Source organism: Caretta caretta, chromosome 1 (assembly GCF_965140235.1).
Source record: "Caretta caretta isolate rCarCar2 chromosome 1, rCarCar1.hap1, whole genome shotgun sequence".
In the NCBI taxonomy this organism is placed as follows: domain Eukaryota; kingdom Metazoa; phylum Chordata; order Testudines; family Cheloniidae; genus Caretta; species Caretta caretta.
Window position 1 is genome coordinate 3648229 of NC_134206.1, and position 20738 is coordinate 3668966.

A 20738-nucleotide genomic window follows, 5' to 3' on the forward strand; every position below is an offset into this window, starting at 1 on the left:
TCTTCTTGTTGCCAACATACCTGAAGAAACTCTTCTTGTTACTCTTGACATCTCTCGCTAGCTGCAGCTCCAGGTGAGATTTGGCCCTCCTGATTTCATTCCTACATGCCCGAGCAATATTTTTATACTCTTCTCTGGTCATATGTCCAACCTTACACTTCTTGTAAGCTTCTTTTTTATGTTTAAGATCCGCTAGGATTTCACTATTAAGCCAAGCTGGTCGCCTGCCATATTTACTATTCTTTCGACTCACACAGCACAGGAATCTGTCTTTAGTCTCTAGGGTTTCTGCTTACGATTTCTTTGCAGACCAAATCTGCAGCACTTTGTTTTGAAATTCAGGGCTTGTGAAATTAAAATAGCTAGCCTACATTTTCTTGAAAGTTTTGTCATACTTTGAAACGAAATCACAAAATTCATGGAAATTCCCTTTCAATTTAGATTCCTTTCCTTTGTTGTGCTCTGGAAACGGTAAGTTTAGAAAGTAACTTGAGAATATCACAAATCTTAGGAACGTAATCCTGGTTTCTGTCCAGGGTACTTTTATGACTTGCAAAAAGCGTCACTGCTACTAATACAGTTCCTTCACTGTGTTCGAAGCATTGCCCCTTTTCCATACTTTTCACATGAACCTGGGAAATGGCATCTTTAGGCAATTTATTTCAGAGATTTTCTTCCAATTCTGCTTACTTTTTTGGTAAATGAATTGTCCACATGAGCTGCTTCAGAACAGAAGTAACTGCGGGGAAAGCAGAACAGCCCATTTGGTTGAACAGAATGTTCGACCCAAGGAAATTTGTTGGAATGAAAACTAAGAAAAAACGGCTGTTTCCCAAATATTCTCCTTGGAAAACCAGACAGATGTGGTTGGTTAGACCCACTGCTTTTTTCCCCAAGGTCTGGAGGAATAGTTACGCTTCTCATGTCATCTTCAGTCGTATCTGTGCTAAGAGAACCCATGCTCACTGCTTCCAAAGATTCAAGATCCTCTTGATGTACTTTCGATGATAAGGTGTGCAGATCCAAGGCAGGCAGCGGCAGGGCCTGGTTTGGAGGTGCTTTAAAATCCTGCAGTGAATCAGCTGCCGACAGTTCAACACCCACTTTCACAAAAAACTTCCAAATGTCCATTTTAGCCCAGTTCTCTAATTTATCAAGATCCCTTTGAATTTTAATTCTATCTTCCAAACTGTTTGCAACCCCTCTCCTCAGCTTCGTATCATAGGACGATAGAAGTGTATGACTGGAAGGGACCTCAAGAGGTCATCTGCAAATTTTATCAATATGCTATCTATTCCTACATCCAGACCATTAATAAAGATGTTAAATAACACTGGAACCAGAACAGATCCCTATGGAACCCAACTTGAGACCTCCTTCCAATCTGACATCATTCCACTAATAGTTAGTTACTCATTGTTTAAGGTTGTTTAATCAATCATGTATCTTCTTAACAGTAGTTCCATTGAACCTGCATTTCTCCAGCTTATTTATTGCAATGTTATGTGGGACTGTCTCAATATATCTAGATTTTAGCATGGCTTTTACATCCACCGTATTGCCCCCATCCACTGATAATGTTACCTTTTCAAAGAAGGAAATCAAGCTGGTTTGGCATGATTTGTTCTTAGTAAATCCATGCTGGCTGCTGGTGATCACCCCTTCTTCCTCCAGGTGTTTGCAAATTGAATGTTTTCTACATTACCCTAGCAGCTTCCCAGGTATCGAGGTCAGGCTGACTGGTCTATAGTTCCCTGGCTCTTCCCTTCCCCCCCTTTTAAAGATGAGCGCTACAGTACCCCTTCTCCAGTCTTCCGGGACCTCTTCTGTCATCTATGAGATTGCAAAGATTATTGCCAGTGGCTCTGAGATTTCTTCTGCTAATTGCTTCAGCACCTAGGGGTGAATAGCATCAGACCCTGCTGACTTGGATTAATTAAAATTAGAAGATCTTTGATTTGTTCTTCTCTTATCCTCATCTGCATCCCTTCCCCTTTATTGTCGATGGCAACTTCACTTGCTGTCCGATCACATGTTATTTTTTGTGTGGCCTCTGAAGCAAAGTAGGCATCAAGCAGCTCTGTCTTCCTATTTTCTTCTGTTACCAGCTCGCCTTCTCCACTGAGTAGCAGACCCTCACCCTCCCTGATCTTTCTTTTTTGTCTGACATTTGTAGAACCCCTTCTTGTTATCTCTAACATTTCTTGCCAGCTATAACTCATTCTTTGCCTTGGCTTTCCTGATTTTCTACCTACATGCTTGTGCTATTCCCGTTATACTTCCTTTGTGACATGCCCCTCCTTCCATTTCCTGTATGTATTCCCTTTTGGGTTTTAGATAGCTAAAAAGCTCTTTGTGTGGACACGTCAGGTGGCTCTTCTTATCTTTTCTCTGCATTGGAATAGCTTGATGTTGAGTCTTTAGAATTACATCGTTTAGGAACTGCCAGCCCCCTTCAATGTCTTTTCTTCCTAATTGGTCTTTCTGTGGGACCTTGCCTCCTATTTTGCTGATTTGGTTGAAATCTGCCTTTTTAAAGTCCAGTGTCCATGTTTTGCTGTTCTCATGTCCTCCTTTTCTTAGGATCTTGAATTCTATCAGATCATGATCACTTCCTCCCAAGTTCCCGACCACCTTCAGTTCACAACTAATTCATTCCTGTTGGTTAAAACCAAATCCACAATCCATGACCCCCGACTTGTTTTCTTAAGTTTCTGAGTCAGAAAGTAGTCCCTGTCACAGGACAAATACACGCCATCTTTGTGGTTAAGACTGCCTGACTAACATTCGCCTCACAGCGGCCCTAGTCAATGTGGCTGCCCTTGCTTTTTGGGTGGTGTACTCTAGCGGCCAGGGGCAATACAGCTATACTTGCCCTTGGGGTGGTGTGGCCTAGAGGTCAGAGTCAATACGGCCGCCCTTGCCCTTGGGGCAAGCTGGCTCTTGATCGGCAGTTCAGGTCATGTGAGAGATATTAAATTGTGTCCCCTTCAGTAAATCACCCAGGGACATTGCCCGCGCTGCCCATGTCAAAGGCTGGCCCTGGGTTTGACCCCCAGTCTCATTGTGATCACTTAGGACAGGGGCTAGGGTGTCCACACTCTGGGGCACTCTCTCCGCACCAGCCGCTTCCCTGACCCACTGATCACTGTATTACAGTCAAACCACCTACAATTTATTAAACAGAAACTGCAAGAAAAATAAGGAACAAATGTAAAAGATTAAGGGAAACAAGGAACCCGCCGTATGGGCACGCAAAACACCACGACCAGCTGTCTCTGGGATGTAAGGAAAGTTCACAGTCTGTTCCGGACATGTCCCAGGCCTCCTTCCCAGGGGCTGGCAGTACTGCGGTGATACTGCTGGCAAGGATCTGTTGTGTCAATGGCCACACTCCCTCAGGGTCTAGCTGGCAGGACCCTTCTTCCCAGCATCCCTCCCAGTATCCCCCCCTCACGTCTCCCCTTCTGAGTCCAGCGTCAAAGCCCTCCTGTCTCGCGGTGTCTCCCTGTGCTGGGCCCTCTGCGCATGGCCCCACCTTGCTCTCCCCAGCTGCTCATCGTGCTCGGCTGCCGTGTCACTTGTGGCGCGGCTGCATCCACTATCTTGGCTCTGCCCCTGCAGCTCCCCACAGTAGCTCAGCCCTGGTTCCCCATCAGGGCCGGATTAACCTTTTGTGGGGCTGCTGCCAAACATATTTGTGGGCCCCCATGTAGTCACTGTGAGCCCCTTCCAGTGTGGGCCCAGTGCCGTCTGCACATTGGTGCCATACTACACCCAGTACTGGTGGATGGGGATGAAAATCTTAATTCAAAACCAAAATAAGATATTTGGAGCCACACTTGATTGAGACTTCCACTCAGCCCCTAGAGAACACACTGGGCTAGCATCATTATACCCAGAATACTCTTGAATTTAGTGTGTGGGTGGGTGTTGTTCGTTAGTTTTTTCTTTTTTGTTTAAAAACTCATGACCTGCTTGGGGCCCTGAAAACAAGTGCTTAACTGCACATTTATTGGCCATATTAGGCCCGGATGTAGCTGTCAGTGGAATTTCACCTGCATGTCCCCACCACCACCTCCTCCACCCGAAGTTATCTTCCGTAAATACATTTTTTGAAAGATGGATTTTCTACTTTGGTACAATAACGTTTTTAAAAAAACTTTTTTCTTTAATTTAGTTTCTTTCGCCTCTTTCTCCCTTTCCTCACCATCTCTCATTACTGGCTCACTTGAAGTTAAGTTCCCAGGCTGGAGTGTGAGGAGGAAATTTGCTGCTGCCTGGTTTTTGTCGGGAGAAAGGGCCACTGACACACACGCGCGTGCACACTTCACCCTGGGCTCTTCCCCTCCCCTGCCCCTCCTTCTGTCCCGCACCAACAATCAACTCCCACCTTCACACAAGGGTTCTCCTCAATTACCCTGCTATTGCCCAGCCCCCACTTTCACTCCAGGGCTGTCACCTCCCTCACTTCTACTGCCCCCACACACAGAGCGAACACCACCTTGAACCCAGACTCTCCCCTCCCTCCTTCCTTCTGTCCCCCGACCCCCACCTACAACCCAGACTCTCCCCTCCCTCCCTCTGCCCCCCACAACCAACCACCACTTTCACACCCCACTTCTCCTACCCCCACACATGGAGTCACTGCTAGCTCCCACACTGCACCTGGACTTGCCCCACAACTGCCCCTTTCCCCCAAACCGTGCTCTATCCCTTCCCCTCCCGGAGTGCTGGTGGGGGGAATTATTGGGCATTCCCACTGGCGGGGGGCAGCAGCCAGCCCCACTGTCACCATGCCCCACTCCCCGGCCCTGTGGGCCACAGACAACCAACCTCCCCCACACCACCCTAGATGGCGGCCGAGGGGACACACAAACATGCACACACCCAGAGCGAAGCTGCAGGGCCAAGACAGTGCCCAGGAGTCCACACCCAGGCATCAGGGTCACTGGGGGCTCCACGCCGGGAGTCACAGCACTGCTTCCGCCCCAGGAGAGTAGGGGACACTCGGGGGCGGGGGAGGCCAAACCAGGAGACCCTACCCTGCCCCCATGGTGAGGTTCGCAGGGCGGGATAGCAGCGAGAACCCTCTCCTTAAACCATTTCCTTTTCTTCTGGTCTGCTTCCTTCAACCCACTTCAACTGGGGAGATCACAGCATGGTGCGGGGCGTTCTGGGATTAGCGGTGTCACCCTCAGCGCAGGTCCAAGGGCCCCGGTGGAAGGCAGCGGTGTGCAAACTACAACTCCTGGCCCACCTTGCAGCGCATTGCTTGGTCACGGCCAGGCCCGGATTGACGCTCTTGGGCCTCCAAGTAGTTATTACGGGCAGCTTACAAATGCAGGCCTGTCCGCGGCGTGGTCCTGGCACCAGTATTGTTCCCCACAGGTGCAGCTGGTCTGCAGTGCCCCAGCTCTTGGCTCTGGTCTGCCCAGCCCGCAAGCTCTGCCTGTAGCCCGCCTCTGCCTCGTTACTGCCGTTGCCAGATTTCTACTGCATTAATAGCCCAAAGTCACTTCGAAACGAACCCCAAAGTAGCCCAATCTATTTATTGAAACAAAGGGTTTTTTTATTAACACTTTTTTTTTTACTAGCACATCGAGTAACAAAGGAAAGATTTCGATAGATACCTAATACGGATGTGATTTTTTTAAAAAAAAAGCTACAAGTCCCAGCAGGAGTTCAGCCACATTAAAACCAAAGCGAGAGGAAAATCAAATTCACATTCAAAACCCCAGTACTGGTACTTATATCCCGATTGAGGGTTGGCGGATGTTTCAAACACAAAATGGGACAGGTTAAAAACAGCCCCAAAGTAGCCCAAACTGTATATAGTGCAAAAACAAAAATGATATTATGGCATTTATTTCGAATGCATTCAATCATAGTAGTCAATGTCCATATTTTGAGTTGAATTAGTTTGTTACTGGTAGTCTCTAAAAGGCAACATTTCATCCTTGCAGTCTTTGTCAGAAGTAAAATGCTTTGTCATACATCAGCAATGACAGTGCAATCATTTCTTTCATTGGTGTAAACTGTTCACAAGAGATTTTGTATTGTTGCATATATGCCCTTGTCATAAATATAAAGGGAAGGGTAAACCCCTTTAAAATCCCTCCTGGCCAGAGGAAAAATCCTTTCACCTGTAAAGGGTTAAGAAGCTAAAGGTAACCTCGCTGGCACCTGACCAAAATGACCAATGAGGAGACAAGATACTTTCAAAAGCTGGGAGGAGGGAGAAAAACAAAGGGTCTGTGTCTGTCTGTGTGATGCATTTGCCGGGGACAGAACAGGAATGGAGTCTTAGAACTTAGTAAATAATCTAGCTAGGTATGTGTTAGATTATGATTTCTTTAAATGGCTAAGAAAATAGCTGTACTGAATAGAATGACTATTCCTGTCTGTGTGTCTTTTTTGTAACTTAAGGTTTTGCCTAGAGGGATTCTCTATGTTTTGAATCGAATTACCCTGTAAGGTATCTACCATCCTGATTTTACAGAGGTGATTCCTTTCTTTTTACTTCTATTAAAAGTCTTCTTGTAAGAAAACTGAATGCTTTTTCATTGTTCTAAGATCCAAGGGTTTGGGTCTGTGGTCACCTATGCAAATTGGTGAGGATTTTTACCAAACCTTCCTCAGGAAGTGGGGTGCAAGGGTTGGGAGGATTTTGGGGGGAAAGACGTGTCCAAACTATGTTTTTTCAGGAACCCAGATAAAGTTTGGTGGTGGCAGTGGAAGTCTAGGGGCAAAGGGTAAAATAGTTTGTACCTTGCGGAAGTTTTAACCTAAGCTGGTAAAAGTAAGCTTAGGAGGTTTTCATGCAGGTCCCCACATCTGTACCCTAGAGTTCAGAGTGGGGAAGGAACCTTGACAGCCCTCATATGGGGAACGTTTTCTAAAAGTTCCTCTTGCGTCTTGTGCCGTTTGTTTTCTTAGATGAACTTGATAAAAAGGAATCTTTCAGCGGCAGCATTACTAAAAGGTAGCCACAGCAGTGGAAATGCAAATGAGTCAAGTTCACTAAAGCCTTTGTCCTCAGCGGCATCCATCTGTTGGAGAACTTCAACCCAAAACTGCTCAACTTGACAGACCTGAGTATGCGGCTAGTGCATCTCCAGTAGCAAAACTCTCCACTGCTGATCGAACTGTCCAAGGTCTCCAGAAAACAATGGCAAAAGTGAGATCTCAGCCAACCTAGGCTGTGAAGGGCTGAGCGCAGTAGAAGGACGTAGTACTGCAAGCGATTCAATCAACTGGACATTTGGCTGCAATCTCTATTTCACCTGTTTCATAAGTCCAACATGAAATCTCGACACTTCCTTTTGACATCTTCAACAATGAGAACGGTTAGTGTGTGTTTTGAAAGTTCCAGATGAAAAGTGACTCCAAAATGAAGTGTGCAAAGAGGTACGTTATTTGACTGAAAGATGATGTCATAGTTAAACACAGCAGTCCTGTTCTCAAAAATACAAAGTTTCATAACTCTCACCAACAAGCTCGAGTAGAAAGTCCTCCAATCCTGCAGCAGCTTTCCTCTATTAGCCTTATCAATTGAGACTTTTTGTTTATCCTCCAGGCCTCCTGAAGAATTGGAAGTAGAAAAATCAGGTATATTTTGTTCATCGGATGATTGCATATATGTTAAAGAATTTCAGCATTGTAGCTGCTTTCTTTGTCTTTGGTGATCAGAAAGCATAGCTTTCATTTAGACGAACTGATCCAGAACCTATTCACACAGAGGCTAATGGAAAGCCACCTTCCGTCAGAAAGCTGCAGTATCTTCTGGTGGTCTGGAAGTCATGGAAAGGCCAAATGACAAGGTGTGTGGGGGTGGAGGCGGACAGGTGCTGCTCAAAGAGTTCAGGGGATGATCAGAGAGAGCGAACTCAGCAATGGAGAGAGCAGTGCTTGGTCTGAAAGTGGTAAGACATCAGGTGTGAGGAAGTACTCAGACTATGAACTTCAAAAGTGCTGAGCTCAGACAAACTGAGACAGAGCACACTTGATGACTGTAGAGATATCCTTTCCCCCTTTTGTCACACACGTTTAAAGTCAGTGGCCCCAGGAAATCATACTCTGCAGATGTATTTGCCCTTTTTGTCACGAAGCTCTTTTGTTTTGACCCCACAAATAATAGGGTTGAGCATGGGGGGGATGAGGAAATAGAGGTTGGCCAAGATGATGTGCACGTTGGAAGCGATGCCCTGACTGAATCGGTGTGTCAGGTTAGAGAAGAGGCAGGAAGCATAAGACGTCAGTATCACACAGATGTGGGCTGTGCAGGTGTTGAGAGCTTTCTGATGGGCTTTCTTGGAGGAGATTGTGAGAACAGCCCTGATGACCAAACTGCAGGACAGGGCAATGAGCATCAGGTCTAACCCGATGACTACAAATGTTATCACCAAACCGTACGTCCTGTTGACTGTGATGTCCCCACAAGATATCTTCGCCACAGCTATGTGGTCACAGTATGTGTGGGGGATAATGCAGTTGGTGCAGAAAGGCTGCCTCTTCAGAAGCAGGGGCAGGGGCAGAATGAAGAGAACAGCTCTTATCAAACCCACTAGCCCTAGCTTAGCTATTCGTGTGTTGGTGAGGATGGTGGTGTATCTCAGAGGGTTACAGATGGCAATGTTGCGATCGAAGGCCATTATCACAAGGACAGCTGACTTCATAACAGAAACTGCATAAAGGAAGAACATCTGGGTGAGACAGCCATCCACAGTAATTCCTTTCAAATTGAACAAAAATATACACAGTGACTTCTGTATAACAGAGGTAGAGATGCCAATGTCTGTGAGCGCCAACATGCAGAGCAGCAGGTAAATAGGCTTGTGCAGGCTCTGCTCCTTGCCTACAACAGATAGAACTGTGACATTTCCCAACAGGCTGATAATGTAGAACATAGAGAAAGAGATAGAAATCCAGATGTGGGTAGCTTCCAAGCCAGGGATTCCTGTTAGGTTGAATATTGAAGGGTCAGACAGGGTGAGGTTGAAAGCTGCCATGAGGTAGTTGATACTTTGATCAGGCTCAGAAATGCTCAAGGTTCCTGAGAAGGGAGAGAAGCACAGTGAGGCGGGTTACAGACTTTATAACAAATAGTACGGTAAATATTTTATAGTTATTAACAATCTAGAAAAGGGGATGAGCAGTGACGTGGCAAAATTTACAGATGGCACCAGATTATTAAGGTCAGAGCCAAGTGCAGAGAAATCCTCACAGGTCGGAAACCAAGCTAAGCTTCGTCTGAGAGGTAAGTTACAGGTGTTAACTGAGAAGTGGAAGGAGAGAGACGTGTCAGCAACTCAGCTGCTATCCCTTCTCATGCCTGAATATTGATGAAGTTTGCAGATGACACAAAAATTGGGGGATAGTTCATAATGACCATGACAGTTCACTGATTCAGAGCCGTCTGAATTGGTTGGTAAACTGGGTCGAAGCAACCAAAATGTGTTCTAATATCACTATGTAGAGATCTACATCTAGGAAGAAGGAATGCAGGCGATGGTTACACCATGGGGGACTTTCATGGGAAGCGGAATGAGTGAACACAATTTTTGAGGGGGGTGAAGGGATAATTAGCTAAACCTGAGTTTCCAGTGTGACCCTGTGGCCAAAAGAGACAATGTGATTCTTGGATCATAACAAGGGGAATCTCAAGGAGACTTAGAGAAGTTATTTTACCTCTGTCACTGGCATTGGTGCGACTCCTGCTGGAATCCTGTGTCCAGTTCTTGTTTCCATGATTAAAATGTTGATACACTGAAGAGGGTTCAGAGAAGAGTCACAAGTATAATTAAAAGATTAGAAAACCTGCCTTACATTGATAGACTCAAAGAGTTCAATCTATTTTCTTTAACAAAGATGGTTAAGGGGTGAGTTCATAACCATCTGTAAGTACCTACACGGGGAACCAGTGTTTAATAATAGGCTTTTCAGACTAGCATACAGAGGTGTAACATGATGCCATGGCTGGAAGTTAAATAAAGTGTACATTTGTTAAACGGCGAGATTAAATCACCATTAGAACAATTTACCAAGGGTCATGGTGGATCCTCCATGACTGAGAATTTTTAAATCAAGGTTGTAAGTTTCTCTAAAAGATCTGCTCTGGGAATAGTTTGGGGGAAATTCTCAGGCCTGTGTTGTACAGACCAGATGATCACAGTGTTCTCTTCTGGCTTTGGAATCGACAAACACATCCCCAGGAGTCAGCTGGAGGCATTTTGCCTGCAAGCTCCTGCCTGAAGCTACTGGAGGCATTTTTTCCTTTCATGACTGTGGGGAATTTAGCCCTATGGGGAGAAATTCTCCTGTGACTGCCGTGCCTTGGACATGGTACACGACGTGTGTATGTTACGAGGCTGAGGGATCCTGTGAGGCTCTGCATGGACGAACGTTTCAGATGAGAATGATAACGACTTGACTCCATAAAAAATTGTACAACTCTCACCATGAATGGCTAGCAGAGCTGGCTGACAAATGGTCCCAGAGCATCCACGGTTTAACAGCTGTGTCCCAGTGGCCCACTGTTTCAGGCAGATACCAGTGGCTCCTGCACATGGCAGCTGCATTTCTCTCGGCACTCACATGTCCCAGAGCTGCCCGCTCTCATTATGTGCATACTTCTCAGCTTGCGAGTTGTTCCTGTTTAGCAGTTCCCAAAGCTACACGGGGTGTCTCTGGGTGCGCAAAGAGCAGCCGCACAGGTGTCTTGACATTTACCACTGGTGTGGGAGATTTTTCACCGGTGAGACACCGTCACTGATCTCCCCCAGCCAAGGGAGCAGGTGTGATGGGAGGCACCTCACCTCCTGCAGAGGAAGAATTTTGGGGAGCGTAGGGCGGCTCGGAGGTGGTGGGAGCCAGGGATGACTGGGGAGCATGGAGAAGACACTGGCGATCAGGGTGCTGTTGGAATGGGGGCAGCCTGGGATGGGGAAGGAGAGAACTGACAGGGGCTCAGAGTATAATGGAAGATTGAACCATCTGAGCAGGAAAGATCAATGGTTCTTTCCACTGACGAAATGGGAAAAATCACAAAGAAAATTTGACTTTCAGCAGCTCTGTCCGCCTGTCCGTTTACACCCCACTCCCTGCCCCCACAACCACCAGTGCTGCCTGCCTGTCCATGTATGTCCCCAACCTTAGAAACTCCAGCCCTGACACACAATTATGCCCCTCATTCACGACCTAAACCAGGTGCCAGACCCCACAGCGACAGCCACAGAACTATCTCCTCAGACTAGGTTAAATTCAGTGTCTGCCTGCACTGGGGAAAAGGGGGAGATCAGCCTCTCCGGGGTGAAGGGAACCCCAGAAGTGCTCAGCCTGTGCAGGGAAGGAGAGAGGGACAGACCCGTCAGGAGGGAGAGAGGACGTGGGGACTAAAAGGAGCCAGCATGAGTAACTCTGCCTCAAAACGACACAAAGCTTTAACATATTGCAGCCCGCTAGAAACCGAGACACCTCTTCCTGAGGCTGCTCTTCCATGTTGGCAATTGCTGACATTACCACAAGGCCGTCGTGGGGTTGCTCATAGGACGAGAGATGGTCCGGATGGGGGAAGGTGTCAGAGACCATCTGCTACAGTATGGTTCACGTTACGTTACATTCTGAGACACCCTCTGCCCCAGGAGGCCTCATTCCTGCCTAATGCACAGACCAAAGAAGCGTATGTTCATTCCCTATTTCACTCGGTTTCAGGACTCTGTGTCACTGTGATCTGCTCGTCCCCTCTTCCCCTCACACTCACAGACACTGCATTCCTGGACCTCCCTTTGAGATTTCCAACACCGCCTGGTTTCCTCTAAGCCAGAAACATGGTTTTATTTTTACTGCCTTTTGGTGCTTCTCATCCTCTCCAGAAGCAGAGCCATAGGGGCTCAGAGACAGCAGACCCCCCTCTCCCCTGCAAAACGCTTGTTATGCCAATTGTTCTGAACCTCTAAGCCTTTGAATTTGAGATTTCAGCAACAGTCCTGTCAGTTCTTCTTTGATCCAAATGACATCACCATCCTTACAGGCCACAGGACAACCCCAGTTGAAGTCACTGGACTCTCATGACCGGTGTAAATCAGGCCATTCATTTAAGTACCTGCTTGTGGATTTAGGGTGAACTCCTGGCCCTGTTGGGAGTTTTGCCATTGAACTCAATGGGACCAGATTCACCCTTCGTGTTTAACTTTTGACTTCCCTCTGCAAAAGTCACAGCTTTACGTCCAGTTACAGAGAGCGGTATTCTCTTAGGGTGCTGAAAGAGTCTAAAGGAAACCCCCAGTTTATGTGTCATCCGGAGAGTGGGCATGAAGGACAGGGATTTCAAAGCACTGGGGACGTGATTTTGCTCTCAGGGAGGCCAGTTTTCATCTGGAGTCACCCACTGAAGGCAGAATGTGAGAGCAGAATCTGGCCTCTGTGTGACCCATTCTTGTTGTGAACCCTCTGGTAAGAGAGTTACCTACTGCAGAGATTTTGGTTGCACTTCTAAACAGGTCAGTGAAGTTGCTGAATTGGAAAACGTGAGCTAACCAGAGGAAAAAAACACACTGCCCCAAAAAAGGAAGCTACTAAGACAGCTAGAAGGACACAGTAAGAGACAAGGAACAGATCTGAAAAACAAATATTTGTCTAAACGGTTTCCAATACATTGGTAGTTCCACTTTCACCCAGGTAAATCCCTTGGTGTTTCTGACAATACTAAACAGTTCAAGTCACTGTGCGGGAGAATTCCTGCCCAGATAGTTCTTGACTTGAACCCTGGAACCCTTCCTGAGCCCTCAGCATGAACTTTATCGTAGAAACAGGCAACTCACTGAAATCCCACTCAGCGCAGATAGGAAATCTCCTTATGGAGACAGGAAGGCAGAGCCCTCAGAATCAGTGTATGAATCTCAGACGTCTGACACTCGCCGTACTGGACAGCGACCTTTATGATTCCCCTGAATAGTCTCTGCAGACTCTCAGGTTGGCCAGGGCTCCAAGACAATTCCCTCAGCTCTGTGAGCAGCTGGAAGAGCAGAAAATAGATCCTGGAGAAATACAGCCTGAGACTGTCCCCCGAGAGCAAAGAAATGATTCGCTGATAACAGGCGTTCAGATTGTCAGGGCAAACTGAGCCTTGCAGACTGTTCAGCCTAGCAACTGGCAAAGGCTGTCATTTCTGTGTGTAATGTACTGCCCTCTGCACTGTTTGGGACTGCTGCCACATGATACTAGACCAAAAACCGTTTTCAATTGATCATAGCAGCACAGATAATAAAAACCTCACTACCTCAAATGGTCCCTGCCGTTGTACCAGTTAGTTGAACAGAAAACTTGGTAGTAACAATAATATTCAATCATTGAGTTTGCACACTCACACTGGACCCCTTTGTTATCAGCCTTCTCTGTACCTGTTAAGAAAAACAGGAGTACCTGTGCTCCTGTTCTTTTTGAGGATACAGACTAGCACAGCTGCGACTCTGAAATCTGCACCTGTTGTGCATTTAGAAAAATTCTTTTAACAACTGCCAGCAAAGTCTTGAGGTCATTTCTTAACTGAAGAATGTATTGGACTATGTTCATTGCCTGGTGTCTGCCCTTCCATGTTTCTCCAAGGAGGTCTGAAATGCCTTGGGGCTGTTTCCCATATAGCAGTTCAAAGGGAGAAAACTTGGAGGCTTGAGGCACATTCCTGATAGCAAAAAGAAGGCAAGGGAAGAGTTGGTCCCAATGTGTGAGATCTGAGGCTACAAATTTCTTTAATATCACCAGCAAAGTTCTGTGAAATCGTTCTACCAACCCATCAGTTTGTGGATGGTAGATCGACGTTCTTAATCCCTTTACCCTCAGTAGATCACACAATTCTTTAATTATTTTTTAAGTGAAGTTAGGTCCTTAATCAGTATGGATTTCTTGGGATATTACCTCCTGCGAAAGGAATTTCATAAGCTTATTTCTTCATTTGGCTCATAGCCAGGGTGCTAGGACTATGCCTTGAGGGCAATAAACCTGGCCGGGTGTCTTTGTCACTGAACGGTGCCTGTGGTCTTTCTTTATGAGTAACATCGAGGTCTGCTGAATTAGCAGGTTGCCTTATCAGTGAATACTGATAACACTGGAGCTCCAAGGACAAGAAGCACTGAGTAGCCTGAACTGTGTTACCAAGGCAACAATATTCCAGCCTTCAGCACTTAACAAAGGCCGGCTGGCACTCTGAGCCCAGGGGTGAACAACTCTACGGTCTGGAGCAAGTCAGGGACAGTTGTGACTCCTGCCCAAAGTGCGGCCACTGCCTCAGTCCCTGGGGTTCCACCACTTCCCCATTCACTGCTGCAAGTTGTTCATCGGCCTGGCTAAGGACAAGATTATGTCACAGAAGTCACAGATTCCGTGACTTTCAGAGACCTCCGTGACATTTTCCACGTCGGCCCTGGGGCAGCGGAGACAGAGCTCTCAGCCAGTGGGGACCCCCGAGCTCTGAGCTGCCACGGGTGTCCAAGGACCCAGTAGCTCTCAGCCACCGTGGATGGCGTGGGAACCCAGGCCTCCAACCTGCTGCAGGCATCAGGGCGTCCATAGCTTGGTGATGCTTGGCTTGTGGCAGGGACTCCAGAGCACTGAGATGCTGGGGCTGTGGCGGGGGCCATGGAGATGTTAGCCATGGTGGCAGCAGGTGCTGGACCCTCCCTGCTCCCGAAACAGGGCTCGGGCTCTCATCCTCCCGATCGGTCTGTAACCATCCCCTGTCATTGCCCCCCAACTGATTATTTTTAGGACAAGTCACAGACAGGTCACGGACTCCTGTGAATTCTTGTTTATTACCCGCGACCTGTCTGTGACTTGTACTAAAAATAACTGTGACAAAGTCTTAACCTTAGGCGTGACTGATCATCTGGTCTCCCCATAGTTCCTGAAAAAAAATATATATTACAGGCCAGGATCGCACCTCCCCTGGTGAATGCATTCTGGAAGATGTCGAGGGCTGTGGTCATTGCAGGCCACTGACCTGGCTGGAAGCTTCCTCCACAGCATCAGCTTTTCCTCCCCTGTTCCTACCAGCTCTGCCGGTTCTACACAGACACTTCCTGGGGTGTCAGCCTCCATCTTCCGAGCTGGTCACTCCCCACATTCCTTCACGACTTCATCAAAGTTATACCAGTCCCTCCCCAATATGACCAGAAAGCCCAGATATTGGAAATAATTTCCCTCACACATTTATCAAGATTTAGAACAACCAAGTTTCCACACAAGAATTCCTTTATGAGTCCAAAGAGAAACTGGGTTTGATTACATCCAAAATATAATTACAAGCAGAAACACACTTATGTGTTATATCCTAGGAACAATACTTTTATATGCATTAGCTAAATATTCACCACAGGATCAGGCTTGGGAAGTACCTTCCCATCATGGTGTGACTCCAGAGCGGTAGGGAAAACCTCAGACAAAGGAACCCCTAAACATTTTGTTCTTCATAAGAACATAAAAACAGCCATCCTTAGTCAGACAAATGATCCCTCTAGCCCAGTATCCTGTCCTGTGATGGTAGCCAATGCCAGGTGCCCCAGAGGGAATGAACAGAACAGGGAATCATCAAGAGATCCATCCCCTGTCACCCATTCCCAGCTTCTGGCAGACAGAGGATAGGGACACTTCACAACATGGTTTAAATCCCTGCTCATCCTGGCTAATATCCACTGATGGACCAATCCTACATGAACTTATCTAGTTATTTTTCAAACCCTGTTCTAGTCTTGGCCTTCACAACATCCTCTGGCAAAGAGTTTGAAAAGTTGTCTGTGTGTTGTGTGAAGAAATACTTCCTTTCCTTTGTTTTAAACCTGCTGCCTATTAATTTCCCCGAGAAATTATGTTCATCTACGTGTCTGTCAACTTTGTTCTTTACTATAGTATTAAGTTTGCAAAATAATTCTATTTCTTCAGTTTCTCACTGAAGTCTGTTTTTGAAGTTTTTTTGATGAAGAATGGCCACTTTTAAGTTTGTTATTGAGTGTCCAGGGAGATGTGAATGAAAGCATCTGTCCGAGAAAAGCACGAGAAATGTTTGTTGGAATGATTGGCCAGCTTTTCGGCTTGTTCATACTAATTCTCAGCACTTGCAGAATTAAGCCCGTTTGGCTGAATGGTGCTGAATTGATCAGCACTCACTGCAAGCTTTGAAAGCCATTGGAAAGTTGTTCATTTATTATATCGAAGCACCTGTAAAATGTGTTAACTTTGGAAAAGTGTTCTGAGCCTGCAAGTCTTTCACCTCGTGACGCTCATTGCTCAGGATTGGTTGGCAGAAGAGTGCCACCTACTGGTCAGGACTTAGTCCTGTAATGTGCAGGGGGGTTGTTGGTAGGGGATCCCGGGCCCTCCCACTCCACTGGGCTTTGACCCCTAGCTCACAGGGGTCTGTCAGTGCTCTGACAGCTGGGGATAATAAGACGTCATGGGAGCTGTATGATTCCGGCAAATGGGGAGACTGGCTGGAGAGCCAGAAGCTCCCCGATGCCCAGACTGTGACCCCAGCCCCTGCTCCATCCCCCTTCCTCCATATCCCTGCCACACACTGAGTCCCTCCTCTCCTCCACCCTCCTCCTCTGTAGCTCCCCGATGGCTCCCCCACCTGCTGTACCCCCGAGTCCCTCCATTGTCCCTCTCCCGTGATCCCCACCGCCCACTGAGTCTTTCCATCTATGTGCGAGCAAGTGTCGAATTGATTGAAAGGGAACTTGCATGTTTACTGAGCAGCCCATCAGTGCCCCCTGGATCACATTTGAACCCTGCATCTCCACTTTTAACTATTTCCATTGACTGGGATGAAAACCTGCCATTCCATTCACCTAACAGTGCATCGAACACAGGAATACAGCTGTCTGCCCCATTTTCCTTTAGCCCTCTCGTTTTTGTCTGGCTGATATTCTCGTTGTCCATGTGTGCTTGTAACAACTGAACAGTCAAGGAAGGCTGCTTTTTTCACAGGTTGTTTGTGAGTGTACACTTCCTCTGTGCCAGGGGAAACAGGGAGATAATGCAGCTCACAGAGCTTTTGCACTCCAACTACAGCTCCCCAGCTCTGCCTCAGCAGGTCTTCTGGCTGAGTGCTGCTTCTCTGGCTCCAGCTCCGCTTGGTCTTCTGGGCTGCTCCTCCCGTCCTTGTGTTTCTGGCTGCTGCTGCTCTGTCTCCAGCTCAGCTTGAGGTAGTTTCCCAGATTTCTACTGCATTAATAGCTCAAAATTACTTAAAAACTAACCTAAAAATGGCCCATTCTATTTTTTTAAAACAATTGTTTTTCTTAACACAATGGTCTACATGAAGTAACACATGAAAGCTTTTGTTAGAGACCTAGTACAGATGTGATTAAAAAATAAAGCTACAAGGGCCAGCAGGAGTTTGTGCACATTAGCAACAAAGCTATGAGATGACAATCAAAACCAAACCCCCAGTACTGGTACTTATCTCTCAAGAGAGAGTTGGCAGGCATTTCAAACAAAAACAGAAAATGATGGCATTAAAAACAGCCTAAAAGGAGCCCAAAATGTATGTAGTGTAAAAGCAACATTATTATATTATTTATTTCTAATTCCATTCAATGACCATAGTCAATGTCTGTACTTTGAGTTGAATTAGTTTGTTACTGTTAGTCTCTAAAAGGCAACATTTCCTCCTCCCGCTCTTTCTTGAAACTAGAATGCTTCTAATACCGGCCATAGATAGCAGCAGTGACCAGTGCAATCATAACTTTCTCTGGTGCAAAATGTTTGCAGAACGTTTTGTGTCATTGCATCAACTGTGAACATGAAGCATGTTTCTAAATTCCCCTCTTTCATCTTGTTGCACAATTTTTTTTATCTGGGAAAACAATATTTCAGTTGCAGCGTTGCTAAAAGATAGTGACAGCAACAACAGAGCAAATAGGCCAAGTTCACAAAAGACTTTGTCCCCAGCGGCATTTGTGTATTTGAGACCTTCAACCCAAACCTGCTCAAATCGGTTGTCCTCAGTATGAGGCCAGTGAACCACTGGCAACACTCCCCACTGCTGCTCCAGCTGTCCAAGGTCTCCAGAAAACAATGGCAAAAATGAGATATCAGCCAATCTAGGTCGGGCAGGGCTGAGCGCAGTAGAAGGACTTAGTACTGCAAGCGATTCACTCACCTGGACGTTTGGTGGCAATCTCTGTTTCACAAACTCCAACCTGAAATCTCAACACAAACTTTTAACATCTTCGACAATGGGAATGGTTGCTGTGTATTTTGAAAGGTCGAAACAGTAAGTAAGTTGACTTAAAGATGGTGTCATAGTTTAACACAGCAGTCCAGTTCTCAAAAACACATGGTTTCACAACTCTAAACAGCAAGCACGAGTAGAATGCCCTCAAATCCTGCAGGAGCTTTCCTGTATTTGCACTTCCCAACTGAAATCTTTGGTTTATCCTCCAGGCCTCCTGAAGGATTGTATGTAGACAAATCAGATAAATTTTGTTCATCAGATCATTTCACATCTGCTGAAGAAGTTCAGGATTGTAGTTGTTTCATTTCTCTTTGGCTATCTGAAAGCATAGTTTCTGTTTGTCAAACTGATCAAGAACCCTGTTCACATAGGGTCCAATGGAAAGCCACCTTGTATCAGAAATCTGCAGCATTTTATGGCGGTCTGGAAGTCACAGAAAGTCCAAGTGACAGGGTGTGGGGACTGACAGATGAGGCTGAAAGAGATCAGGTGATGGTCAGAGAGAGGGAACTCATCACTCCCTGACCAAACACTGCTCTCTCCATTCCTAAGACATTAGGTGTGAGGAACTTCCCAGAATGTGAACTTCCATAATTCTGAGCTAAGCCAAAGTGGGACAGAGCACCCCTGATTAATGAGGAAAAAGCCTTTCCCCTCTTGTCATGCAGGTTTAAAGTCAATGGCCGCAGGTGATCACATTCTGCAGGTGTACTTGCCCACTTTGTCACAAAGCTCTTTCATTTTGATTCCATAAATGATAGGGTTGAGCGTGGCGGCAAGGAAGAAATAGAGGTTGGCCAAGATGATGTGAACATGCGGAGTGATGCCCTGACCAAACCAGTGTGTCAGAGAGGAGAAGAGGGAGGGAGTATAAGAAACCAGTATCACATGGATATGGGCTGTGCAGGTGTTGAGGGCTTTCTAGTGGGCTTTTTTGGAGGACATTCTGAGGACAGTCCTGATGATCAGACTGTAGGACATGGCAATAAGCATCATGTCTAATCCATTGACTACAAACGCTATTACCAACCCGTACGTCCTGTTGACTGTAACGTCGCCACACGACATCTTCACCACAGCCATGTGGTCGCAGTACGTGTGGGGGATAATGCGGTTGGCACAGAATGTCTGCCTGCTCAGGGGCAGGGGCAGAATGAAGAGAACACCTCTTGCCAAACCCATTAGCCCTAGCTTAGCTATTCGTGCGTTGGTGAGGATGGTGGCATATCTCAGAGGGTTACATATGGCAACATAGCGATTGAAGGCCATTGTGACGAGGACGGCTGAGTGCATCACAGAAGCTGTATGAAGAAAGAACATCTGGGTGAGGCAGCCACTCACAGTAATGCCTTTGAAATTGAACCAAAATATACACAGTGCCCTCGGCACGACGGAGGTAGGCATGCTGATGTCTGTAAGTGCCAGCATGCAGAGCAGCAGGTACATCGGCTTGTGCAGGGTCTGCTCTTTCCATACAACAAACAAAAGTGTGAAATTTCCCAGCAGGCCGATTATGTAGATCATAGAGAAAGGGATGGAAATCAGGAAGTGGGCAGGTTCCAGGCCAGGGATGCCCATTAGGGTGAATGTTGATAGGTCAGTAGGGGTGATGTTGAAAGTTGCCATGAGGTAGTTGAAGCATCAATCGGGCTCAGAATTGCTCAAGGTGCCTGTGAGAGGAGGGAAGCACAGCAAGGGGGGTTACACACTTGATAACAACTAGTACGTAAATACTAGAAAGGGGGGTGAACAGTGAGGTGGCAACATTGATAGATGGCACCAGATTATTACGGTCATAGTCAAGTTCAGAGAATCCTCAGAGGGAGCTAACCAAGTCAGGTGAATGGGCAGAGTAATGGCAGATGAACTTCAATGTCAAAAATTGCAACATGTATGCCATTGGAGGGAAAAGCTTGAACTGCTCAGATGCATTGAAAGGTTCTAATTTAACAGTATTAACTCAGGACAGGACATAGTTCACAGCTCTGTGAAACCCTGCTCAGAGTGCAAGCATGGAGAGAAACTAAGGGAAGTGGTGGAATCTCCATCCTTAGAGGTTTTTAAGGCCCAGCTTGACAAAGCCCTGGCTGGGATGATTTAGTTGGGGTTTGTCCTGTTTAGAACAAGGGATGGGACTAGATGACTTCCTGAGGTCTCTTCTAACCTGAATCTTCTATGATTCTATGATTCTAACTCTCATACAGAGAAAGGTTTAAAAGACTGTGATTGTTACCTTAGAAAGGTGATGAATAAGAGGGGATATGAAATACTATAATATAAAATACTGACTAGTAGAGAAAAGGAGTACTTGTGGCACCTTAGAGACTAACCAATTTATTTGAGCATGAGCTTTCGTGAGCTACAGCTCACTTCATCAGATGTATACCGTGGAAACTGCAGCAGACTTTATATACACACAGAGAATATGAAACAATACCTCCTCCCACCCCACTGTCCTGCTGGTAATAGCTTATCTAAAGTGATCAACAGGTGGGCCATTTCCAGCACA

General features: G+C 46.4%; 1 protein-coding gene and 1 pseudogene across 1 annotated transcript; both read right to left on the reverse strand.

Moving 5' to 3' along the window:
* Positions 1 to 8072: 8072 nt before the first annotated feature.
* LOC125642441 (olfactory receptor 52N4-like) lies at positions 8073 to 9011 on the reverse strand. The gene has a single exon (XM_048863867.2). It carries the CDS (start codon positions 9009 to 9011, stop codon positions 8073 to 8075), a length of 939 nt encoding a protein of 312 aa, XP_048719824.2.
* A 9911-nt stretch (positions 9012 to 18922) lies between these two features.
* LOC125642603 (olfactory receptor 52N4-like) lies at positions 18923 to 19855 on the reverse strand (annotated as a pseudogene).
* Positions 19856 to 20738: the final 883 nt, after the last annotated feature.